At 41.4% G+C, this 25099-nt stretch overlaps 1 protein-coding gene across 2 annotated transcripts in view; it reads right to left on the bottom strand.

Moving 5' to 3' along the window:
• ROCK1 (Rho associated coiled-coil containing protein kinase 1) overlaps positions 1–25099 on the bottom strand; it is a 135714-nt gene that overhangs the window by 47728 nt on the left and 62887 nt on the right. For both annotated transcript variants that reach the window (XM_006277187.4, XM_006277188.4), the window contains exons 7-11: positions 22109–22253; positions 18185–18323; positions 14286–14377; positions 11201–11360; positions 6418–6484 (exon numbers count right to left, since the gene is read on the bottom strand). In XM_006277187.4, the coding sequence (XP_006277249.2) occupies positions 6418–6484; positions 11201–11360; positions 14286–14377; positions 18185–18323; positions 22109–22253 (603 nt within the window). The remainder of the gene's footprint in view (positions 1–6417; positions 6485–11200; positions 11361–14285; positions 14378–18184; positions 18324–22108; positions 22254–25099) is intronic.

Here is a 25099-nt window from a genome sequence, read left to right as displayed (position 1 = left end):
AGGGGCTTCTCTCAGACCTGAGAACAGAAAACCCCATTAGGATAAAGCATATCAATCAAAGAGACATGAGAATTTCCAGGAAGAATTCTGGTTTCCTGAAGAAGGTAAGAATAGAGAGCTGTACAGCTCTGTCTTAAACAAGATCTGGGAAACAGAAAGAGGAATTTTGGATTATTAATTGCTGTCTGAGCAACACACTTCCCCTATTCTAGGCTGAACTAAGTTGGGGTGACATAAATCTCCTCTTTAGAAAGAAATAGCATTCCCTATCACATAACGCAGGAGGACCATGTCTAAACATACATTTGATCATCAGTCAAGGATCACTTTCCTTGTGATTTATAGCTTTACCCAAAGAGGAATACCAGTAGGAGGATGATGATCATCATCTGAAAACACCTAAGTCAGGCTCTGTAGTCAAAATCAGTGGCTTGTTATCTAGTGTCTCAATTCTTGCCTTCAAAGCAACAGAATGCCCAGATGTATTCAATATTCCACCTACAAATGCCTCTGCTTTGTACTGGAATGGACTGAAATTAATTCAACAAGGACAAATGCAAAGTCCTGCACTAAGGACAGAACAATCCCATGCACCAGTACGGGCTGGGGGCTGACTGGCTGGGCAACAGCTCTGCAGAAAAGGACCTGGGGGTTACAGTGGACAATAAGCTGAATGAGCCAGCAGCACGCCCTAGCTGCCAAAAAGGCTAATGACATACTGGGCTGCATTGGTAGGTGTGCTGCCAGTAGGTCAAGGGAAGTGATTATTCCCTTCTATTCAGTACTGGTGAGGCCACATCTGGAGTACTGTGTTATGTTTTGGGTCCCCCACTACAAGAAAAATGTGAACAAATTGGAGCAAGTCCAACAGAGGGCAACAAAAGTGGTGAGGGAACTGGGGGACATGACTTATGAAGAAAGACTGGGGGAACTGGGCTTATTTCATCTAGGGAAGAAGAGACTGGAGGAGACTTAATAGCAGCCTTTAACTACCTGAAGTGTGGTTCAAAAGAGGATGGAGCTAGGCTATTCTCAGCGGTGGAAGATGACGGAACAAAGAGCGATGGTCTCAAGTTGCAGCAAGGGAAGTTTAGGTTAGATATTCGGAATAATTATCTTACTAGGAGGGTAGTAAAACACTAGCACAGGTTATCCAGAAAGGTGGTGGAAACTCCGTCCATGGAGATTTTCAAAACCCAGCTAGACAAAGCTTTGGCTGGGATGATCTAGCTGAGGATGGTCCTGCTTTGAGCAGGAGGTTGGACTCGAATCACTAGATGGCCTCCTGAAGTCCTTTCCAACCCTAACAATCTATGATTCTATGATTCAAATTCTGACAGCCTGAACTAGGGTGGTGCTCTCCTTGAGAAATTTTCCCTGTCATGGCTTCTTTTTAATATATTCTTCTCTCCTTCAATCACCATGGGTGTCTCTTCCAGCTTGTAAATAGACACTGCATTTTTGTCCCAGAAGAAAACCATTTGTTCTGGGATCCTACAGACATACAGATGCACCACTGTGCTTCAAGTCCTTCTGAAGAATGTGCTAACTTTTGCCCCTCACCCCAGTCATTCCTAGGACAAGTCAACCAGGCTGTGTGCTCTTGTTGGTGTCCTTGAAGCGTAAAAAGGGCAATGCATATAAATGATTTTGCCATACATTTTGATCCAGGTCAAACCTGGGGACAACGATCAGATACACTTGAAAGGAGATGCCTATTTACAGTAATATAGTACCTTAAAAAAGAATAGGAATAAAATTATAGTGACAATAGGAGAATTTATACTTCCCTTCTTCCAAACTCATCTAGCAATCAAGGTGATCTTTCATTTCTCCAAGGGCTCCATACCCATGTTTTATCTCCATAGAATTTATTTCCTGCATACTTGAAGGCCACCACATTCTGCTTGGCCTGCCATGACTAAGTCACAAGGAATGAAAGGATACTTGGGTTGTAGCCCTTAACCTTGCAGAAAAGTAACCAATTTCTACTACAAGATGAAGGCTGGTCCAAGGAAAGATTTCTTCATTGATGCTCACAGGCTTTCCACATTTTCCAGATTTTAAGAATATAGGATAAAGGGGAATGTGTCCAGATATAAATGGTCTTAAGTAAACAGGTAGACACTGATAAGATTTGGAAGGCTACTGAAACAGTTTCAGTGCATCAACTCACCTAAATATCTTCCTTCCGCTGCATCTTTAGGTAGGGCGCACACCCCAAAACTTCCTATCCATAAGTGGGCTTGTTCCTTAACTTGCAAAAACAAAATTGAGCCAACTAAGAAAGGCTCACTAAATTGGACCCACACTAACTCAAAGTACAAAACTTTTTTGACTGCTCTCCTCAAATGCTTAAGTTTTAACTGATTCTTTTATTTTCCCCTCAAATGAGCAGCACAGAGGTAGTTACACACAGTTCCAACTCATATCTTCAAAAGAAATATATCCAAAAGATCACATTTTCTACAGGAACTGTTCTTTACTCTGATGACTGAGCAAATGTAATCAAACAGTCTTTACCCATATTAAATGGTAGAGATAAGGGTAGAATTTTTGCCTTTTAAGTGGAATAATTCCTTGCTTCCTTTCTAGTACCCTTCAGACTTCCTGTGCTATTCCAATGGAAAAAGAAAGATGGAGTTTTCTTCTCGAGTATCAGGATAACCTGTCCTGTCGGTGTCATCCTTTTCCCTCTCTTCCCATTCCTTATACTGCACAGAGATAACCAGAGATGCAGTAAGAAACCCCTGTATCTGTTACGGTTAGATACAAAACTATGTTCTTTATGTGAAGATCCACACTGAGGTCTCCTCACCGCCGCTGCCTGCCCTAGGCAGCCCCATGTCACCAGGGCAGTGCAGGGCAAGCAGTGGCAGTGAGGAGACCCCCGGAACGGATCTCTGCTCCCTATGGAGCCAAGTCATGTGGCAGGGCTGCAGCATACAGTTGCTTCCCTGCAAACCCGGTTCCAAAACTCCAAAATCTTCTGAAATGTTTCCAAAACATTTCAGATGCCTCATTTAGTTTCGGATTCAGTGTTTTAGGCGCCAAAACGGCCCGTAACACCTCGAAAAAAAGCAGCTGCCGAAATTTTGTACAGCCCTATTCTTTACCAGTCTCTGCTAAGCTTTGAAAGGAAGAAGAGCTCCAGTATCTTCTCAAGAAAATAAAACACTAGCCTGAGATCAGAGCGACTCTGGCAAACAAACCAAGGGGTGAATCCCATCTGCAGCTTGGGTGCAGAACATGTGTAACCCTTCAAAGATATGGTTCTTATGATCGGAAAGCACTTACAGCTGGTGTCTAAAGCAAACTTTGACAGAAATAAGGAGGAACAGGGGAAGCCTGTAAACGCAGTCATTTTGTTTGAGTTAGAAAATAAGGCAGTATCACATGAGAATTGTCCCACACCTTAATAAGAAAGGGCATAAAAGATGAATAGAAGCAAATCAAAGCAAAGAAAACTTATTGCACACTTACTTATCCATGTCTGAGTTACTAATTAATTTGACTGTTCAGACTGACTCCTTAAACAAGAATTTGAGCTGGTAGGAGGAATATGGCAGGCCTACCCCTCCATGACAGCTGGGAATGATAACCTAGGTATTTCTACACACAGCCTTTGGAGCTGCATCTCTTCTGCTAGATTTCTTGTGCCTCTGGCTGCCTGTATGCAGCTGCTTTCTGAGAGGCTTGTAGAGGCATGTTGTGCTGGCTGCTAGTGAATGGATTATGAGAAGAATAGATTCCAGAGAGTTCTGCATCATCTGAATCTAAATAGCAGCAAATAAATTCAGTAAGTTGAAGTGAAAGAATATTTTTCCCCCCAATATTTTTATGTATTTGTTTTCTAGTTTCTGTTTTACCTTGGGGAGAATAAAGAAGCCTGGCTACAGGAAAGAAGGCAGAACAAAACTCTGGGGGGGTGTCTGTGACCATGCAGTGCCAGGCAGATATGCCAAGCTGGTTGTGAACGCAGTAGTTCATATATCCAAGTCTATATGGTAAAAGGCACTTTCTACATCACAGACTGTCTATGCCTTTACCATATCATCTACATTCTGAATCTTTAGAACAGTAATTCTCAATAAGGGTGGGTGCCAAGGCATCCCAGGTGCCACAACATTCTAGACACCACACAGTATTAGCACTATTAGGTGCGCAAACACCTACACAATTGCAACATACACCCAGAGATTTCAAACAGGAATCCTGTCATGTCAAAAACATTCGGCCCCGTAGTGGTGTTCTGAGTTCTTGGTAAAGAAGAATGGCTTTATTACTTCCTCCATAATCAAAAAATGAGTGAAAGCTAAGGTCTGGGGTTTTTTTGTTTTGGTTTGGTTTTTTTGAGCAGTAACTTGAGTATAAAAAGGTTAAGAACCACTGTTTAGAGGCTAGACCATGCTCCTCCTGACAATAACTTAACAACAGTTCTGCCACCTGAGCTGTGAAAAGGCCAAAGACCCACTGCAAAGGAATTGGCAAGTCTTCCTAACTTTTAGAGTCTTAGCTTTCAGATTTTAATAAGTGTTAAAGTAAAATAAATTTGTACTTCAAAATAAATTTCTCACTGAATTAAATAAAAGCAGATTCCTCCTTTCTCTGGAATGTGACCCTGCAAAGTCCTGAACATCCCCAAAAGGATGTATGTTTATTAGAAACTTCTGGCACCCAGTATCTTGCAGAATTGTACCCTCAGGCAGCATCCTGTAGTATATAAATTTAACATTACTCAACTAACCATGAAGGCCAGTATCACCATTTTCATTGCAGCATGCAACAGAAGAAGAAAAACAGCTAAGAAGAAAGTTGTGTGATAAAAACTACTCGTAGTGTAGATTTTATTTATTTTTTTAATTTCAACACTATCTAAGTCACTTCTATATTACCAAACTTGCATTCTAATTAACTTTTGTATGCATTGGTACTCTTACTTTTGGAAGAGACTTTCAGGCTATTGGGTAACTAGCAATGTTTTCAAAAGTGCCTAACCAAAAGCTAGCAAATACCACTGATATTGCCCAATCTGCTAAGACACTTGCAAAAAATCTTACTATGGGCTTATCTAAATTTTTAGGTGCCTATGTACTTTTAAAGAAATCTGGTCCTAAGGTCTTATTATCTAACAATCGAATGTTGGAAAAATAACATGCAACAAATCACATGACAGACTGATTATTTATGCTTCTATTGATTACAGTTCCTTCAATTTAATACTTACCGATTTAAATCAATAAAAAATGCACACTTGAATGCTGTATTTCATGACAAGCTTTATAGTAAGAGTTATAAAAATAAACATCAAGCAGAACAGGTTTAGTTGCACATTTTTTTTTCCTTTTACTAGACTATAGTCTCTAAGACAGAACTGTTATCCTCATCTTTTTTCAAAAGCATCTACTTTACTCTCAGTACTGTTGCAATCTAACAAGCAATATTCAAACTAACAGTTGTTACCTGCATCTCAAATTTCTCTAAAGCAAAAGAATAATAGAACCAAGGCATGTATTCCATCAACTCCATCCAAGCCAAGCAACAACTAATTACAGAGCAAGAAAGAAAATTTCCAACAGCATATTTTTCCATTGCAAAATGCCAATGCATTGAAACAAAAACATTCCATGGCAATGGGTCAATTTTATTGGAAATTCCAAAAGAAGTCTGAAGTCTGTTTGCTCACCTCCTTGGGAGCATGGCTTGGAAATGGAGGCTCTTGAGCTCTTAAGCTCGTTAGCAGATTGCTGGGTGGCCTTCAATGAAAATGGTGCTTCTAGGGTTTCCATTTTATCAGGAAGCTTCCCAGACAGTCTGCCAGAGATGGGGCATCCGGGAATATATAGGTTTCCAGGTTCATGAATTCCCAGCTCACCAAGACTACTTGCCACCATCTGGCAGGCTGCAGGGAATCCTGAAATTGGCCAACTACTCAGTTGCCCAGCTTCCTAGCTCCAAAGTTCCTCAACAATCTGACAGGTAGAAATCTAGAAAGCCTAGGCTTCCTGCCTCTCCGGTGCCTGGGCTGCCTCAAAGACTGCAATACCAGATGCCATAAGGATAGAAGCATCTAATACTCCAGGGAGACTGGGAAATATATTTTATTTAATAAATCATCTGCAGAAATATTCAGTGTTTATATTATTTTTTAAAAGTTGTCCCATGAAATTGTGAGGTTTTAGCCATTTCATCCCTATTTAGGAAAAGGCTCCCAAAAACCTCAACATATTTTGCAGAAGTGAAATTCAGTTAACTGACCTGCTCTAATAGCCATGAGATTCTGAACAGTTAAAACAAACGTACCCATTTTTCCATATTCCAAAATACTAAAACAAGTGTCATTTAAAACTAGTTCAATAATTAAGTATAAAACATATCTGTTCTAAGTTGCAAAAAAAAGGATTGCAGAAGACATACCACACTTTTATCCATATTGGAGCTTGCCCTGTTATCATTGGAATTCTCTTCAGAGACAGACAAATACCTGTATAAAAAAGAGACAAATACCTGTATAAAAATTGTTGTTTTTTTCCTATAAACTTGTCTTTAAACAAATTTTAAGAGAGCGATAACTGAGTAAACAAGTTAACAACAATTGCCAAGATTACAAGTTTTTGTAGATCCAGATCCAAAGCACTAAATTCAGAATTTTAGTATTTATTATTCATTCATTATTAGATATAGAAATACACTTAATTGGAAAAAAACAAACATGGAATTCACTGTACTTTTTGTCTTCAAGTGTTAAATAGAAATCTACAGTTTTTATCACTCTTCCTCTAAGAAAATGGGGAGTTTTTTCCAATAATTTTTTTTTCTTAAGCTGTTATAAAAAAAAAGTTCTGCTTTCCATGGTCACATTCTCTTGATCCCCTGATAAATAAGAAACATTTATTTATTTATTAAAATACATACACATACAAGAAGTACTAATGAAATCAACTTGGCACAAGTTGCATGCATGGAACTCCTAATGAAATTCCATATGTGAAGTTCTTACAGTGCTGGGGCCCCAAGACAGTATTTCTGTTTTATAAAATAGTATATTTTAGATATACCAAAAAAATGTAAGTGTTAATTGGTCATGAGAAGAGTCACATTAACAAATGGAAATGGAACAGGTTGACAGACCATCTTAAAAGCTTGATGCAAGATTCTCACCCCATTTTGACCCCTTCTGGCCAAGTAAGAGGCCAAAGCACTGCATGACTAGAATGTCCCAGATGTTACACCATGGGGAAAGAAGGGAACCCACACTTTCCAATGCAGGCACTGACAAAGGCAGCTTGATACTATTTTCTGAGGACCTCCTTCAAGTCCTGGTGTAGGAAGAATGGCTAGATAGAACTGGGAAATAGAAAGAATGTGCTAAATATGGAACTGCAGCACACAGCATCAAGCACTCCCAGCTACAGGTGGACAATGACAGGCTGTCATAATTAAGGCAGCCTTCCCAAGATGTCAGTCGCATCTAGGTGTACTTTGGCTCCTTCAAGCAATCCAAAAATCAGGAGGGTACCGAGATGGCTTAAATCTCTGATTCTGCTATATATGATGTCACTCAAAAATCACGGAAAAATACCCTTGACTATCTACATATCATCTGAACTTCACAGTCAAATGACCTCAGATATGGGGAAAAAAGAACTCACTCACAAATACAAAAAATGTTTCTGCAAGGCAGTATCTTTTCCTTATAGTGCTGCAGGAAAAGGCTGATGCTTCATTCACTTCTTTATTAATAAAGTTGCTTTTATTTAGCATTCTTAAATTTAAAAAAAAAGTTTCTTGGGCTGTCCTGTGACAGTGCCATGGTGGGGAAGGAGGGAGGGTGGGAGAAGACTGCTGCATTACAGCTTATGGAAACTGATCTTTGCTAGACGTTCATTGATATAGTTTCCAATGTTGTGCATTAAACAGTACTTTATTTCTAGCTCCCAGACCTGTGCCTGGATATTACTAAACAAGTATATTACAAAGATTTTTTAATTCCATTTGTTACTGAATATCCCTTTGAATATTTCAACCAATTGAAAACAAATTTAAAAAAAACAAACAAACAAACATGAATTTTCCTGGCTGTGCATTTCCCACTATCAATTCGGTCCCACTTTACTGTGTTAAAATGTGCTGGATCAACATCAAGCGAAACTCTGAAGTTTGGAGAATAAGTTAAGTTGACAGCACTCTTCATTTTACCTATCATCAGCTTAAGATAAAATCCAGAAGCCTTCCATATTATAGGCAGGGCTGGTAGCACCTCTATTTGAAGCTGCCTGACATTTTAACAGGCTATCTTTAAAGGCTTATGACTCTACAAAACTTACCATCTAGACTGAAATTTTCCTTTTGTATTAAAGATCATGATTAAACCACTGGGAGCAGAAGGGAAACCTTCTACCCAAGAAAGAGCCCTCCTCACTGAGGTTGTCACGGTCCCTCCTGCTTGCTCTCCTAAAAGAATGAGTTTTGCATTCCGTTCTAAACAATGGTCCCTCAACTTCGAAAAAGGAGAGAAGACGCCTAAAGTCTGGTGGTTAATGCACTTTCTTTGGATGTGCGATAGACGGGCCTGAATCCCATCAGGACAAGAAAGGCCTTTAACCCAAGTCTCTCACTTTGTCTGGGAACTGCTCCAATCATTGTGCAGGTATGCAAAGGATAGTCATGACAACCTACTTCTCCAGTCTTGCTTCTGAATGAAAGAAGCTCCAAGTGCTGAGCTCAGTACTGTCCACCTGTTAGAAATCCTTAGAATACACTTACTAGATCGGGCTCTTCAGGATTTTTGGGTTCACAAACAAGGTGTCCTTGCACCTAAACAGCTTTAGGGTGGGAGATGGTCGGTCTGAATGTCTCAGCACCTAATATGGTAGCATGTCTGAAAACATGTAGAAGCTGAACTTATGAATCCTAAAATGGCAATTTGAATTCCTCTTTTGAATTTGGGTGCCTAAGCTCCTTTGCAAATCTCACGCTGACTCACCCTGTTCCTCACTTGTTAAATAATACGTAGTTCTCTCTGTCACAAAGGTGTCGTGAGGAAAAATACATTAACAATTGTAAGGGCTAAGACACCCGGATGATAGGGACCATACAGAAGTCCTGGAGAAGCTGAAGGTGTGTAGTTAAAGGCAGAAAGAGGAAGGACGGTCTCATAATGCATGCCAGTTAACAGAGCATGCTTGTTAATGAAGTGCCAGTTAACATGGCTTTTACTGTAATTAGAAATCAGCTCCAGTTATATAGAAGTCTAACAGTGCTATGTACTTATATGTGGACAGTGTAAAAAAAAAAAAAAAGAATTGCAGATTTACAGGGCTGGAAGGTGCCTCAGGAGTCATCTAGTCCAAACCCCTGCACAGACACAGGATTCTACCTCCCAGTTAATCATGATTCTGTTGCCCTCTATTGAATCACATCCCTAACAATACTTGGCAGTATTATGTATAGAAAAAAAAAAAGGGGGGGAATTCAAGGGTGAATCATGCATTTAGTGTGAGATGCAAGGACATAACTGTTAAAGGAAGTAAATAAAAAAAGGTACAAACTGCACCCTATTTTCTTAAAATAAACATAGTGCAAGCAGAACAGAAACAGGGCAAACTTTTTTTTAGCCACATCTTCCTAACTTACCTGTATCAGATTTTCAAATCAAAAGCAACTTTCACATTTAAGACCTTCCACCACTTCCATCAAAAGTGAGCAATTATGAACCCTGTTTATTTTTAGTATAAGAAAAAGCAGGTAGGAGAAGCAGCCTTTAAGCATTTAGGAGAGTTTACTAGGACTTAGGACACTCCTTTGTCAGGAAACGCAAACCAGAGGCTTTCTAAATGTTACTGTTGCAAAAAGCCAAATAAAAGATCACCAGGTTGCTGGATACAATGGTTCCTGTCTATGAGGGTCAAAAACTGTTCTCAAGAAGCAGGTGTTTTGTGAGCGTGTCCTCAACAAGTATACACTACATAGGGATATAATGAACCCCTTTCCCTCAGCACACAGACAATGATCACCAGATTAGGAAAGGCAGAGGGGGCCTCATATTTGGTCTCTGTCAGAGCCACAAAAAGGTTCCTTTACAGGAGTTCCTGAAGGGAAATATTAAAAGAATTGGGCATAATAAGCTTCCCATTAATGCAACATAGGAGAAAGAGCTGAAAACAGGACCTCTGTACAGTCACAACTGCCTCTGGACTTGGAAAGCCAACTCTCTCTCTTTTCTCTCCACCAGTTAAGACAGTACATTGTGACAATGGGAGGAAAAACAATCTCAAGTGCTAGGCCCACAGAAGAACCATCTCCCACTCCATTAGACTTTTGCAATAGATATAAATGCATTTTCAGGAATGCAGAAGGTGCAGCCTGCCTTCTGCAGCAGGGCTGCCTGTAAGCCAGCGTTGCCCCACAGGGATTGCCTGCAAGGATCCTGATGGATAGAATTAAAGTTCAACCTGGCACCAACTGGTAGGACCTTCCTCTCTCCAAGGTGGTCGCTACAGCATGCTGGACAGGAGTGGGGTTTGCAAAGGAGTCTCTGGCCCTCAATGGTTTTGGCCTCACCTCTACCCCGATGTAAAAAACAAACACACTTTAATCCTTTGTTTATAATTTGGGTTATTATGTATCAGGTGCATTTTCAAAGCCTAAGTATTACACTGACACTATGCATGTGCTTAGTTAAGAACTTCTCACAGAATTATTGTACTAGTCCAGTGGTACTCAACCTCTGAATTTTGTAGGCCAGACTGGTCCAGATGAGTGGCCCCTCTGCAGGCTAGATTGGGGCTTCGGGCCCAGCAACTGCCCCCACACCCCCACCACCATGAACCAGGATTGCCCCTTAAGCCAGGGGCACTACCCCGCCTGACCCTGAGCACTGGTCTGGAGATCTGGCAGCAGGGGAGTAGTAACCGCCTCTCCCCCTGCCCACATTTCCTGACCTGCAAGGAGCCCCACAGGCTGGATGACATGGTGTTGCAGGAGACATCTGGCTCATGGGCCAGAGGTTGAGTATCTCTGTACAAGTCCAAAGACTAATGTCTAAGTAGCAGCAGCTATTGTTGCCATGGGCATGTCACAAATCATCTAGAAGGCTTTATTTTAAAAGGTTCACCATCTTATACAAAGGATATATAAATAGAAATCAGAAATACAAGACCTGACGACGGTACAAAATGCTAGTTTTCTCCATACTTACTGGCGATTGTTGTAGTATGTAAATCCTACAAAAGGTAGCTGGTTGCCAACAAATGCTTTTGGTATAGGGAATGTTTCTTCCTCTCCCTTGTCTTCTTCCAAATCATCAAAGTTACTAGTGTCAATGTCACTACTTAAATCAGGCACAACTGGTGCAACAGCTACAAACAGAAAGAAAATTATCATTCCTCTCAAATGATATAACTAGCTGTAAGAAAAATAAAATAGGGGCTAGTATTTGTATTCAATTCTTGTCACTTCTATTATGGAAACTTGGATTCCATAAATGTTATGTTACTTTAAAATATCTGCGACTTGACAAACATGGAGTTGTGCGTGTCAGTAGTTAGACAAATGTGACAGTGATCATCCAAATAAATTTAGGTTCTGATCCTGCAGCTTGTAATGCATGGGAATACTTAGAGACTCAATAGTGTTCTGTGTATTTGAAGCATTTCGCTCGTGAGCTATGTAATGTTTGTAAGATGAGCACTTCAAATGAATTTATCAAATTAACTATGGACTGGATAAAAAGCCAAAAGAGAAAAGGGAAGTGAGGGATGAAAAAAACTTGCAGCAATACAAATGGACAAGTCAAGTGGAAACTCTTCAACATCATTACAGCCATCATTGTTTGTATGTTCTGGTTCATGCAACTGTTTAACAAAACTGCAGAGAGCAGTCATAAATGAAAATTCTCATGAAATAAGTGAGTTACTGATCTAAGCAGTATATTGCAGGCAGTGCCACAGCAAGGGGAGGCAAGCGGGACAACTGTCCTGGGTGCCGAAGTGAAGGGGAACCAATAGGCTCTGCCCAGCTGGGGCGGGGCATGGGACAAAGCTGCAAGCAACTCATGGGGGGGGGGGGGGGAGATGCAGGGACACTGTGTGCACTCCTGGGCAAGCATGGGGGGCATGTGCCCCCCAGACCTGTGTGCAGGGCGAGGGTGGGCTGCTGCTGCGGGCTTTGCCCTGGGCACCAAACTTTTTTTGCCACAATACTGATTGCATGCACCAAGTATGCTTGTTCTGCTCCCTCAGCCTTAGCTCAACAGATGTTATAAAAAAAAAGCAAATGAACACAAAAACCTGAAGGAGGTATGACCATGAGTACTGTACCAAACAGAGGCATAACAAGACACTTCTGTGCCCTGGTCTTCAGCAGCCATTCTTGTGCCCCCCTCTAAATAGGTGCCAGGAGCTAAGTGCCCTGCTTGGCCAACTACTGCTGCCCAAACCCTAACTAGCACAAGGTCCATTGCAGAACTGCCACTTGGAGGGGGTTTGGAGCAGTCCCTAGCTTATCTAAATTCTACTGCAGCAGAAAATCTGGCCTTCAACTCTCTGGAGACCCAAGGTGCAAGTACACATTTTCTGTTAATTTGGAGAGCTTTAAAAAAAATGTTGATACACTTATCACATGCATGTACAGCTACTATATTGCAAGAAAAAAAAAAAACAACTTTGGAGAACTGTATTAAAAACCAAATTTTTAAAACAAGGTTTCATATCATCATACTATGCATTCTCTGAAAGAAGAAATGCCATAACAAATGTCACATCATTATATGCAACCTTGCTGTAGCCTCGCGTTTACTATAAATTATCTAAAACATTGCCTCTTGCTCTGTGAGCCCACAAATAACCTAGAATTTTGCTGAAGATGTAGCTACTGTTGTGCTTCCTTATTACGTATCTTTTGGCCATGCTACATAACAGATCAATTTTGAGTATCTAGCTGTACCTAAATCTCCCCAAAATAAATGTGGTTTTCTGATGCATCATAGCATGGATCCTACTGTAGTGGATTCTTTTGAACAGTAATATCTACTTAGGCCATACCTGCATCCTATGACTCTTCACACGAAGACATGAAGAATAAGATATCTGTGCTCTTCCCTGAATTTCCCAGCATTCCGAAGTCTGAATCTAAGAGTGTGTGGCCTAATTCCTATTCTCCTTTATCCATCTAAATGCCATATAACTACAGTTTAGCAGTTATGCACTATTTGTGATTTGGCTTTGTGTTTGCAAGCATGGTGCTCTGAACACAGTCAGCAGCAGCAGGGGGGGCACAACTGCCCTGAGCGGGCAGCCTACATCCTCTTCCACCCCCACGGGCTCCACTCCAGCCATGCTTCTCATGGCAGAAAAGAGGGGGTCATCTATGCTCCACTCCAGCTGCATTAACCACCAGGTTCCATAGCCCTGGCAGCTGAGGCCCCCTCTGGCAGAACTGGGGCAGGACAAGGGATTGGGAGTGAGGGGTACCAGCAGGACCAAGGGACTGTAGATCAGGAGCGAAGGTCACCAGCATGGGCAGAGGCAGGGCAGGCCTGCTCAGCACCACAAAAGCAGCAGTGGTGAAAACCGCAGCAGGACTTGCATCCTGGTGAGCAAAGGGGGGCAAGGAGATAAAAAAAACCAAAATCAAACACCGAAATATATAGGTATTTAGAATTTTTTATTATAATGATCAAGGCACTGGTAGGCTTCCAAATTGTTTTAAAATAGTAAATATATCAAAAAAACATTGTGTTCAACTGATACCTATATATGTATAGTGGTGTTTCATTTTAAATCACAGAAAAACATGGATTTGGGATTTTTTTTTAGTCAGAAAACCTGGCATTTTTAAACAGAGAAAATGAGGATCCCTGTCATGACTGATTTGGCTCATCAATGATTTCCCAGAACTCATCTCTGTTCTCCTACAGGACTTCTGATCCTCTCCCAAGTGAGGCAATTATATTGGGTGAACAGAATCTGTTTATTGTACAATATTTTCCCTCCAAGAAGATCCAGCTTTGTACTTTGATGTGCACTGTAGTAGTGTAGCAAGAAATTATTGTAATAATGAAGGACAAACAAGTGTTTTAAATTGTGGTCTCTGTACTTGCTAAACTTAAAAAATGAACTGAAAGCAGCTAAGGTGTGTCGGAAATCTCACCACTGAGAAAACAACATGAAAAATAATAAAATTCAACATTTAAGAGCCAGAGATCCTCCCATTAACAAACGGATGATTGCCCTATTTTGATATAACAAATTAATATGAGTGCTTCTGTACAAGGAATTACTTACTGTCTCTAAGAGTTTCCCAAGCCCACTGATCATTTTTGAAGAAGAGGTGTCTTTTAATTTCTTCTACGCCATTTCGTCCCAGCCTCACTTCCCTACAAAGAAAAAGTATGATATACCACATTAAATATTTCCTCTCCTTTTGTAAGAATAGTTTAAATGTCAACTCATGTTTTTTAACATCTTAAAACTAAGGACAACACAGAAAATGAATGTCTGTAAATGGTGATGTAGAATGTATTAGACCAGAACTACCTTAATCCTAGACTTCAATCTGGTTTAAGAGTCTTCTATGCAGCCTAAAACCAGAAATGCCACATAAGCTAGACTTATAAACACATACACACACACTCCCTTCTCCAGTGTGGATACTCTCACTCTACACACTTAATTAAAGTACTGTAGAGCCCGGATACATTGCAAAGTTTGGATGCTTAGTCTCTTGTGAAGATGAGAGTTTGGAAATTAAGTGGTGTATTTAGAGACATACCAAACAATTTTATGGGATTGCTTAGGTCCCCCAGCTCTTTAGAGCAGTGCCCTTTGAAGCAGAAGCCATGGCAAATAGCTTTGTAACTTATCCTTAGTTTAATAGCCAACTGCATTTTAAGTAGACTGCAAACTACTCCAATACAAATGGTGTGGGTTCCACTGTAATTAGCATGTCTCTTTTTTCATTTGGCTTAAATCACAAACCAAAAAAATATATACTAAGTTCCAAAAGTACTCTGAAACTGCAATTAGACTGTCCACAAAGGAGGGGTGGGTCATGCCAATTTAACTGCCTAGTTAAAAAAAAAAAAAAAAAAAAAAAAATCCTGTAATTTAGGAAATATGAGCTAATTAGATTCTCAAGGTGTAACTCAGGTACAACCCCACTGAAGTCAACAGTATTGGTGTAGGCAGTAAGACAATTAAGTCTGCAGTCATTTACAGTGTACATGGTATTTGTGACAGAGAGCCTGGGGTGCTTGTCAGGTTGAAAGAGAAGCATCCCAGGGAGAGCTTTGTGGGGCAGGCAGGGTGTACCTGGGACCAGGCTGCCACAGAGATGAATTGAAGAGATTAATTAGCTAGTACCTACAAGCAAGCTAGGGGAGTCATCTGTCCAGAAGGAGGCAGGGCCCTGGGAGAGACAAGGCAGGCAGTCTGGCCGCAGAGGCTGAGCACAGAAGAGCTCTCCAGAGGTGCCTGTAACTGAGGAGTAAACTGCAAACGTGCTAGGCCCTGAGACAGTTAGGGAAGCTGAGGGCTAGCAGCTGATTAAGAAACAGGGCTGGGCGCTAGCCTTGTTACAGCCAGAAGGGCTTGTGTTTGATGTTTTGGTTTCAGTTTGGTCTGGTCTCCTTTCAAAATAACTATATTAAGTCATGGCAGATGTGTAAGGAGTGAGGGCCCACTGGAAGTTGTCAGGGCAGGAACTACATGGGCACCAGGGAGCATCACAGCTGTCCCTGAGACCCAAACCTGGCACCATATTCACCAACTGGAAAAAACCAGCCAATATCTGAGAAGGCGGTGATCAGTAATACTACTACATTTACTTGCATACTGCACATGTTTCCTCCCCCAAAACTGGTCATCCAAAGTTAGGTCAGGAAGCTTATTTTCTGCTCAGAACAGCAGCAGTGGCATTTTATACAGGTAGCACAGAGAGTCTGACTTCACAGCTTATTAGAAGTCTACTTGATTCTTGCTAATTGCTCTTGAGTGATGTTCCATTACTCAAACTATTCTTCTTTTTGCAAATGCTTTAAAATTGCGACTTGGCTATTCCTGGTCTCCCCTTCATTTCACAGCTCTGCTGACTGTTTTTAGCTTCTTTCAAAATCCTAGATCTGCCCATGAAGTCCTATTCACAGCAGCAAACTTTAGCTTTTGGCAGAGCAGCCAAGCATTGCTGACAATTCAGCTGTGAAAAGGTTAAAACTGTCACTTCTCCAGGGTCAGGCACAGCACCTAGACCCTGGGGATGTTGGGCAGTGAGTATCAACCCCCAGGGTGGGGGGACAAGCTCCAGAGCAAAAAGGATTGGGCACTGCCCAAGTCCCAAGGGGCCCATTCCTTTTTTTTCCAGAACCTGTACGTCCCACACTGGCACCAACAGGGCACCACCCAAGCTCTGGCCAGCCAGCAGCAGCATGGGGGGACCAGCTCCAAAGGAAAAAAGAAAAAAAAAAAAGGATCAGGCCCCTTGGAGGTCAGGCAGCAGCAGCCCAGCTGCTGGCAATGCAGGGGGAGGGGCAAGCTGACAGCCGGCTGGGCACCATCTGAACTCCCAGTGGCTTGATTCTTTTTTTCTCCAGAGCTCCCCTGTGCCACTACTGACCAGGCACCACCTGAGCTCCAAAAGCGATCAGGGTTAGAGTTATAAACTGGGTCAGGGAACTATGGTTCTTAATTAACAGTCTTTCTGTGATGGCCCACTGGCATTAGACAAAGTGGCTGGGTCTGGATCCGGTTTGGATCTGCTCCTAGTCCTGCCCCTACTCACCAAGCCTCTAGTAACAAGTCACAGCGGTGCATGTGAAAGACAGTCCATCAGAGATGGTTTTCCTCTTAAGGCATGACTGCTCCACTAAGCTGAACAACACTAAGCTGATTAACATTTGTGAACCTTACAGTATAAGGCAGGGGTCAGCAACTTTTTTGGGCAGAGTGCCAAAACCACCCACAACCTCAACTTGTAAGACGTTCGCATGCCAGGGGCAGATGGCGGGAAAGCCACAACGGGTCCGATACTTGTTGTGGTAGTGCAGCCCCAGTTCCTTCCCTGTCAACCTCCCCGAGGCACATGCGCCAACCAAAATGCCTTTGAGTGCCACACTAGCACCCATACCAGGTGTTGCCTACCTAAGGTTGCCTACCTAAGGTGTAACAAGGCCAAAACTCAGCTGGTGGTAAATGGTAAGATTAGATGACACTAAATATGTGCTTAGGTTGTTGGTATTCTTTTAAATCCTTCTCTCTCTCAAACTGTCTTCCAATTTTTAAATACAAACACCATGTTTTAAGAAGGCTTTGGCCAATATTATAAATCAATATCATATTAACCAAAAAAAGACAGATCAAAATCCAGTCAAGATTCAATCCAGTCTTTAAAGCAAAACATACATGGAATTTACAAAGGGTTAGTTATAGCCATATTGGTCTAAGAACATAGGCAGACAAGGTTCTTTGGATAAATGTGTTGTTTGTGCCTGAAAGCTTGCAAAAAAACAATTGTTCCAACTATTTAGTTGGTCTAATAAAAGATATCACATTTACCCAAGGAACCTTGTCCACCTAGAGTAGGCAGGTACCCTTCTAATAGTGGGAGTGGTAAGATTCCTCCCCAGAAAATGGCAAGAGAAAAAAGGAAGAATAAATATTAGTATGTCTGACAAAGTATATTTAGAGACCAGAAAGGGAATAAAAAGGTGCTGCTGACCCCTTAATTGTGACAGAATTATGCTCTAACTTTAAGGCAACAGAATTATAGTACAGTATGGTCAGGTACACAAGCAGTAATCTAATACCAGTAAATGTTTCAGAACAGGAATGGCCAGCTTGAGCAGGAGTGCCCCAACTGGCACAGGGAGCCTCTGTGCGTATCTATCACACTGCATATTGTGGATGGGCAGGCAGCAAAGCAGCAGATCAGGCAGGGAGCACAGGGAAGGAAAAAAAGGCAGAACAGGGAGCAGTAGATAACATGGAAGAACGAGATCAGACAGTGACACTTGAGGAAGGTGTAGGATTAATTTGTGGCATGCCTGCCACAAAGGTTGGCCTCCACTGTTTTAGAATACCACCAGAAACTCACATATACACAAAATGCATTTTACTTGTTAACATGAGAAAAAAAATGCCCCAAAGCTTATTTTAATTCTGTATTCTAAATAAAACTTTAAGCCATTTACCTGTCAGTTAAGAAGGCACAAATCAGGTTTTTTGCCTCTTTAGAAATCTCATTATCATCAGGGAAAGTCAGAGAGTTCTTATGGTTCATAATTTTACTATATGTTCCAACTAAAGAATCTGCATAAAAAGGTGTATCACCTGAAAAAGCAGCAATGCAAAAACTAAATTAAATATCTGGATGTTAGAAATAGTGTACATTTTATTAGAACATTTTAGAAAGTATTGTACATTTTACTTACATATATTCTTGCAAACTATAAATTAGTGTACTATATTATTGTATGTTAAACACACACAAAAATATATCTGCCAACAACTCCCAAATCCAAATGCTAGTGCATTAAAAGTATGGTATTCTTGCTGTTGGATCCTGACTGCAGAAATTCCTTCACTCATCTCACTAGTGACTGAGCTGACCATGACATCTTTCAGCGTCAATTTACTTGTTTATTTGCTTCAGAAGTTAGCGCAAGAAAACTTCTATAGAACTACATAAGTTCTGATAATAAAGAAGTTTGTAAAAGGGCAAGTGGCTAGTACTACCAACAAAAAGAAAAAATATTTCTGTGGCTATAGTTAGGGATTGTCTGCAAAAATCAACAAAAAACTTAATAAAAATAAAATGCTGATCCTCGCTGCAAAGAGGGGAGGGTGCTGGCTGGCAGGGTGGCATGAAGGGCAGAGTAGATGACTTCTGCCCTCTCCTACCCTGCCCCCAGGCCTCTCCACCAAATCAGCACCAAGGCTGGGGGTCCATGAAGGGCAACCAGCAGTCAAGATGGTGGCTGCCCCTTCTCCCTTCTCCCCCCCAGGGCCTGTCTACCAATCGGCACTAATGGGCAGGGCTGCCGCAAAATAACCATGGAATAAGAGCTTTATGCTGTGATCAACCTGAGAAAATTGGTAAGTCCCCCGGTGATTTAGGTATACCCCTAGTTATAGTTACATAAAATAGTTCATATGTTATTGAGTTAGATGCATCTTAAACCACAATACAAATTAGCTCTTACTATAAGCATCCCATTTAGCAAGTCCAATATTTTGTGATGATCCATTATACAAAATTAAAACAAAACTGTTTGGGTGTTTAAGTACAGGTGCTTAAAATATTCCTGTATTAGCCAGTACTGGGCTGGCAATATTTTAATGAGGGTCTCAACTTTTTTTTTTTTTAACTCAATTTTTTCTTCTGATAACAGCATTCAGCACAATATCTAAATAGGTACATGAACTTCAAGAGAGAAATCAATTTAATTAGTTATTTATCCATTAAAATAATCCTTGGAGCCTTAACCAAGGAAAAAAAATCAAATAAGTGCAGTTTGTTGGTAATTTTTATATTGTACGCCTGAATAATACACCAAATATACTAAAATAGCAAGTAATTCAATGAGTCAAATTTGTGCTAGTTAGCAAAGCAAGCTAAGATCTTATAAGACTGTCAAAGGTAATGTCCCATGGAAAACATTAAAACATACCACACCAACTCCATAGACACTTTGCTGCATTTCAGAGCAAAAAAAACCCCACAAGTCATCCACAGCATGATTGACTTAATATGAAATGGGGGTGGGGAAAATCACCAGAGGTTATGAGCTCCCAATTCTAAACTATTCTATTAGGAATTCTTCCTAACACTCCCTTTAACTTGACTGGCCATTAACCATTAACACGGGGACAGGCAAAATACAGCCTGTCGGCACCTGCCAATTAATAGTACCCCGCCCAGCCCTTCCACCCATGGGGGTGGGAGCAAGGGGAACACATACATACACCACCCTCCCTCCCCCCAACACAGCTAATAAAGATGCATCACTCCCACCCTTGGGGGAAGGGCCCAGGCCAGCCAGCAGCAGCTTCCAGGTAGGGCTGCAGCAGCCACTGCTGCAGCTGCCGGGGGACCTGCTTGGCTTCCCCAGCCTTCTGCTCACTCTGGGGACTAGGTAGGGAAGCAGCAGGAGCAGGGAGCTTGGGGCTGTGGCTGGTGGCAGTATGGAGCCCACGCCCAAGGGGGTGGCAGGAACACAGAACTCAGATGGGCAGGGTGTGGGTATGAGTGATAATGGTGGGGTGTGGGGACCCCCACACCCTCCCCCACAATGACAGCAACAGGAGCACGAGCAGGCAGGGGCCCTCATACCCAGCACAGGTGCTGCTGCCCAGCAGAGCATGGATCCAGCCAACACTGCACATTGCAGCAAGGAGCACATCCCAGGTTTGCTGGCTCTATTGCATGGGCTCTGCGCAGTGCACATGCAGCCCGTGGCACTGAGAAAGCCCCATGTGTTGGAGCCAGATTCCTTCCCAGCCCCCACTTCTAGCAGAGTCCTGGGACCTAAGCAGCAGAGAGCAGCAAAGGCAGTAGGTTCCAGTGCCTTGGGCTTGCCCAGTGCCACGCGAGTGTGGAAGCTGCATGTATACCACGCGGAGCCCCCACAATAGAGGTGGCTCCATCAGACTGTTCCTCACCCCCACATGCAGCACTGGCCAAAGCCATGCCCCACCAGGCAGCAGCACTTGCACAAGACATGAGCACACCCTGCCTGCTGGTGCTTCTGCTGCTGCTGGCAGGGGCTGTTCACCATGAGAGGGGAGGATGTGGAGGGTCCACACAACCTGTCACAATCCCTCACACCTCACAAAAGCCACACTCCCACACCTTGTCCCCATAACCCCCCTAACATATACACAAATCCTCAACATACCCTATTGCCCCCCCAACATCCCACCATACACACCCCCCTACTCCACCACATACACACCCTCAACTACCATACACAATATATAAAACTCAGACTTTATTTTTGAGTTGTTATGCAATCATCTCTATACACACTATGCAAATACAAATCATGACAAAAATATTTTTAGTAATAACATTAAAATATGTTATAGTAGGTGTTTGATTTTAATGTATGATTTGGTGGTGGGTTTTTTTCTGGTTCCAAGATGGCAACCAGCTTTTCCCAAAAGGAGCATTTCAGGGGAGCAAGGGGAAGAACTTGCAGTAGCAAAGGTCAGGGTTATGAGATAATTTCCAGTCCCAAGATGGTGACTGGGGGGGCAGGACAATTGTCAAGAGGTGGACAACCCATACGGCCCTTGACAGCTCATCAAACTCATTAAGTGCCCCTCCAGCCAAAATAATCGCCTGCCCCTGCATTATCACAGAGGCCATTAAAAAATGCCACTGATGCATGTCCAGTGCCACCATACAGTACTAACGTTTTGGAAGAACAGAGTAAGTCACTAAAGACACCAACAGGCAATAAAGGCAGCTATTTAAATCATGCAAATCACCCTAGCTATTTGCCACACCTTATTAACTTCAATACTAAAGGCAAAGATTTTTTGTCATCTTTTATTGGGCCAACTGTGCTGTTGGAAGAGCTATTGGGCAAGCTTTTCAACAAAAAGTGCTCTTTCTCTGAGCACTCAGGGATTATCATGGCCGCAACACACTAAGTCTACTTCAATACTAAAGGCATCATTTAGACTAAACCAAGGTGTGGTGGTCAACTCTGCCTAGAACAAGAGTGGCTCAACAGTTCACAACTGATTGAGGCCTCCTGCATTGTTGTTCATAATTCCAGCACTTAAGCCACTCCCTGCCCATGTCTGTGCTGTACAGCAGTGTGTCATGGCTGTAAAAGTAAAAAAAAGGCTAGGAAAATAAGGCTTTTAGCTTCAGGGCTTGGAGGATTACCTAACCTCCACACGTCAGGCAATTTCCTGACTGCCAAATAGGCTTGCGCTATGCAGCTTAAGCTGTACTCCAGTAACCAAAGGCAGTAGAGTTTTAAAATTATTAGAGTTTTAAAATAAAATACTTCAGCAGTATAACATTTTGATTTGGATATAAAGCCAAATAGGTGGTACAGAAAACTGTACTTCTATGAAGTTCTCATCATCTTGTTACTCACCTACAAGCATTTCATACAAAAAAACTCCAACTGACCACCAGTCGCATTCTCGTCCATAGTAACCATCACCACCCTGGGATTTCAGTACTTCAGGGGAAATGTAATCCGGTGTTCCAACAGCTGTATCACATCGTACCATACCTTCCTACAGTTAGAAACAAAAACAGCTGGGCCTAAATATCAAGTACAAGAATTGGACAATATTTTAAGCCACTGTTTCTCAACCTGTGGGTCATGAACCAAAAGTGGGTTGCAAGAATATATGAAGGGGTCACAAGCGAAACTTTAAAAATGGATTATCCTTTAAAGGAGAAAAAAGTGGGAAAACTGCGGCGTTTCCCTTGCAGAATGGCAGTTTCAGCCTGCAAGGGGCTGCAGATCGGGACTGGCCATCGATGTTTGCAAATGGGTCCTGGTCCAAAAGTTGAGAACCACTGTTTTAAGCAGCCATTCATCCTCTACATCTTTCCTTAACAATGGCTGCTCTGAAAATACTAGATGGAAATGAGCGTTTCATCACTAAAATATATCTTTGAATGCACAAATACTATATCTTCTACTGATCCATTTATGTTTTAATGCTAGGAAAAGAAAAAACTCCTGTTGGGGGGGAGGGGGAGGAGAAGGGCTTACAATCCACAATAAAGCACAAAAAGCCATAAATGATACTATAACTAAAATACTTGGTAGAAAAACTCCAAAATGAATAAAGGGGAAAAGGCATGTTTTATGGCTACTTGTGTCATGAAGTAGGAAAAGCTGTAGGAAATTAGGAGCAGTTTAGCACAGTTGAACGCCAGAGCTTTTGGAGAGGGGGCAATCTGCCTGTGCCATGCCACAGTGAAGTACCCAGGGCTTCCCAGCGTATGCCATGCCACAGCTGGGCAAAGAAAAACAGCACCAGCAGTCAGGTCCTAGAGCCTGCCTACTGCCAACCAAAGGCAAGCCATTCTGCACTCTCTCTGCCCCTCCCCACCTTGCCCCATGGGAAAAAGTTACTGACCCGTTATAGAATGTAAGATTCAAATCAGTAACCACTTGCCCATCCCAGTTAGTCATATAACTAAGGGATAATTCTATACTCCACAGGACAGGGCACAGTATTCTTAAAAAGGACTTTTTAATAAAAGGAAAAAATTATTGGTCATCTCAAAAATGATATTTTATCAAGTTCCACTATATTCAAGGATTGCTTGTGCAATCTTTTCCCATTAAAATTATGTGTATTCTGGACACTGCATCACATTTATAGGACTTGCCTATGCCAAAGATAAATTAGTTGAATTTAATTGTTTTTTCTTTTCTTGGTACTTGCAGTTCAGAAATAAAATTCAACGTTAACATCCATGTCCATCAATTTTAGGTTTATCTAATAAGCCACCTGACAAAAGCAAATTAAGTTTAATACACAGAACCAAATTCATGACTGAAAAACTCCACTAAAACCAACTATTTATCTAAGACAATCCATGCTAATATTTTTGAGCTTGTACACATGGTGTTTTATTTGGCTTTCTAAGGAGATGTTGTTGAATATCTCATTTATTTATTTATTAAGGCTGTTTCACAAAGTTTTTCATCAAATGTCTAAGAATGCATTTAGAAGGTATGCCCTACATTTTACACCCATAGGATTAACGATATACAATTTTTAATATATGTGGTATTGTCTGATAAACCAATCAATTTGTTCATGGAACAGCAAATGTTTACCTAATTTGAAACACTACTTTGGGAATCATTTTATATTTTTGTGGCCTCAAGTATATTCCAACAAAACACTGATTTCCAACCAGGATGCCAGTGTCCTGGGGTGTCCTGAAATCCTTTCAAGGGTGCTGTGAGGTGCCAACACAAAGTTAGCACTGTTAGGTGCAAACATTATTCACAAGATAAACCAAAGATTTCAAACAGAGATCCATAACTGTGGTCTTTTAGTTCTTTGCAGTAGAAGAACTGGTCTGATTTTTTTTGGACTACAGAAAAAAAGTGAAAACTAAGAACTAGCATTTTCCTACAGGTGCCTAGAGTCTATCCAGGGGTGCTCTTGAGTCCAGAAATGTCGAGAACCACTGTAATAGAATAAAAGAGATTCTTTAACCCAACTGCTAACTATAAATATTTTTTGCTGAGCAAAGGTATGGCAAATAAGTAGCACCCTGGGCCCTGACTGTTTGTCACAGAAAAAAGATATAGAAAATATTTTAAAGAGTTTGTTTATTTTTACTTCACCAACACCATAACCAAAAACTAGAATAGCATGTAATCGTTGAGACAATAGCACAATCCCAGAATTCTCTCTCTCGGAAACAATATTATTTCTGTCCTTCAGAGCACTGAGTAGCATATTAGCAGATGTAAAGAATTCCATCAAAGTATAATTAGCCACTTTTTATACTGCTCTTTGCACGGTTTATAGGACAAACACAAATCACTTATTTCTTTACACAGGAGAAAACTACAGCGGAATCAATTTTTTTCTTCCCAGTTTCTAACTAGGCTGCTAGACGTAGCTTTTAAAAAAGAAAGAAAAGAAAAGCAAGCAACAGGAATGTTATACTTTGGCTTTGATCCATGAACTATTCTAGTCCATGGAAAGATTCCCATGGACTTTGCACTGGAGTGCAAAATGCATCCTTAGACACGTAATGTTCTGCAGAAATCCACTTCTGCCAAAAGTATTTTCTCACATATTTAAAATATGCTTTCTCCTGTCTTGGTATCTTGCACTAGGTGTACAATTAACTCTCGTTATGTTCTGTCATGCCCATCCATACAGTTGTTTCCTTAAGGTAAACAGGAATAACCACTGAGAAACGTGACAAAGAAAAAAAGAATCATTAAGATATGGGTGCAAGGGGCTTTCTTTCTCTTCATTTTTAGAAAGGGATAAAACTAGTTGTTAATAATACTGCTTTCTTAGGGGAAGGTTCAGAAAGAGATCAGAGTATTTCCATTCTGTCCTACTGAGAAACTTAATCCCCAGAGGCA

This window comes from Alligator mississippiensis, chromosome 3 (assembly GCF_030867095.1).
Source record: "Alligator mississippiensis isolate rAllMis1 chromosome 3, rAllMis1, whole genome shotgun sequence".
NCBI classification, from domain to species: domain Eukaryota; kingdom Metazoa; phylum Chordata; order Crocodylia; family Alligatoridae; genus Alligator; species Alligator mississippiensis.
The sequence above is the reverse complement of the archived record's forward strand: the minus strand, read 5'-3'. Positions and strand labels throughout refer to the sequence as shown.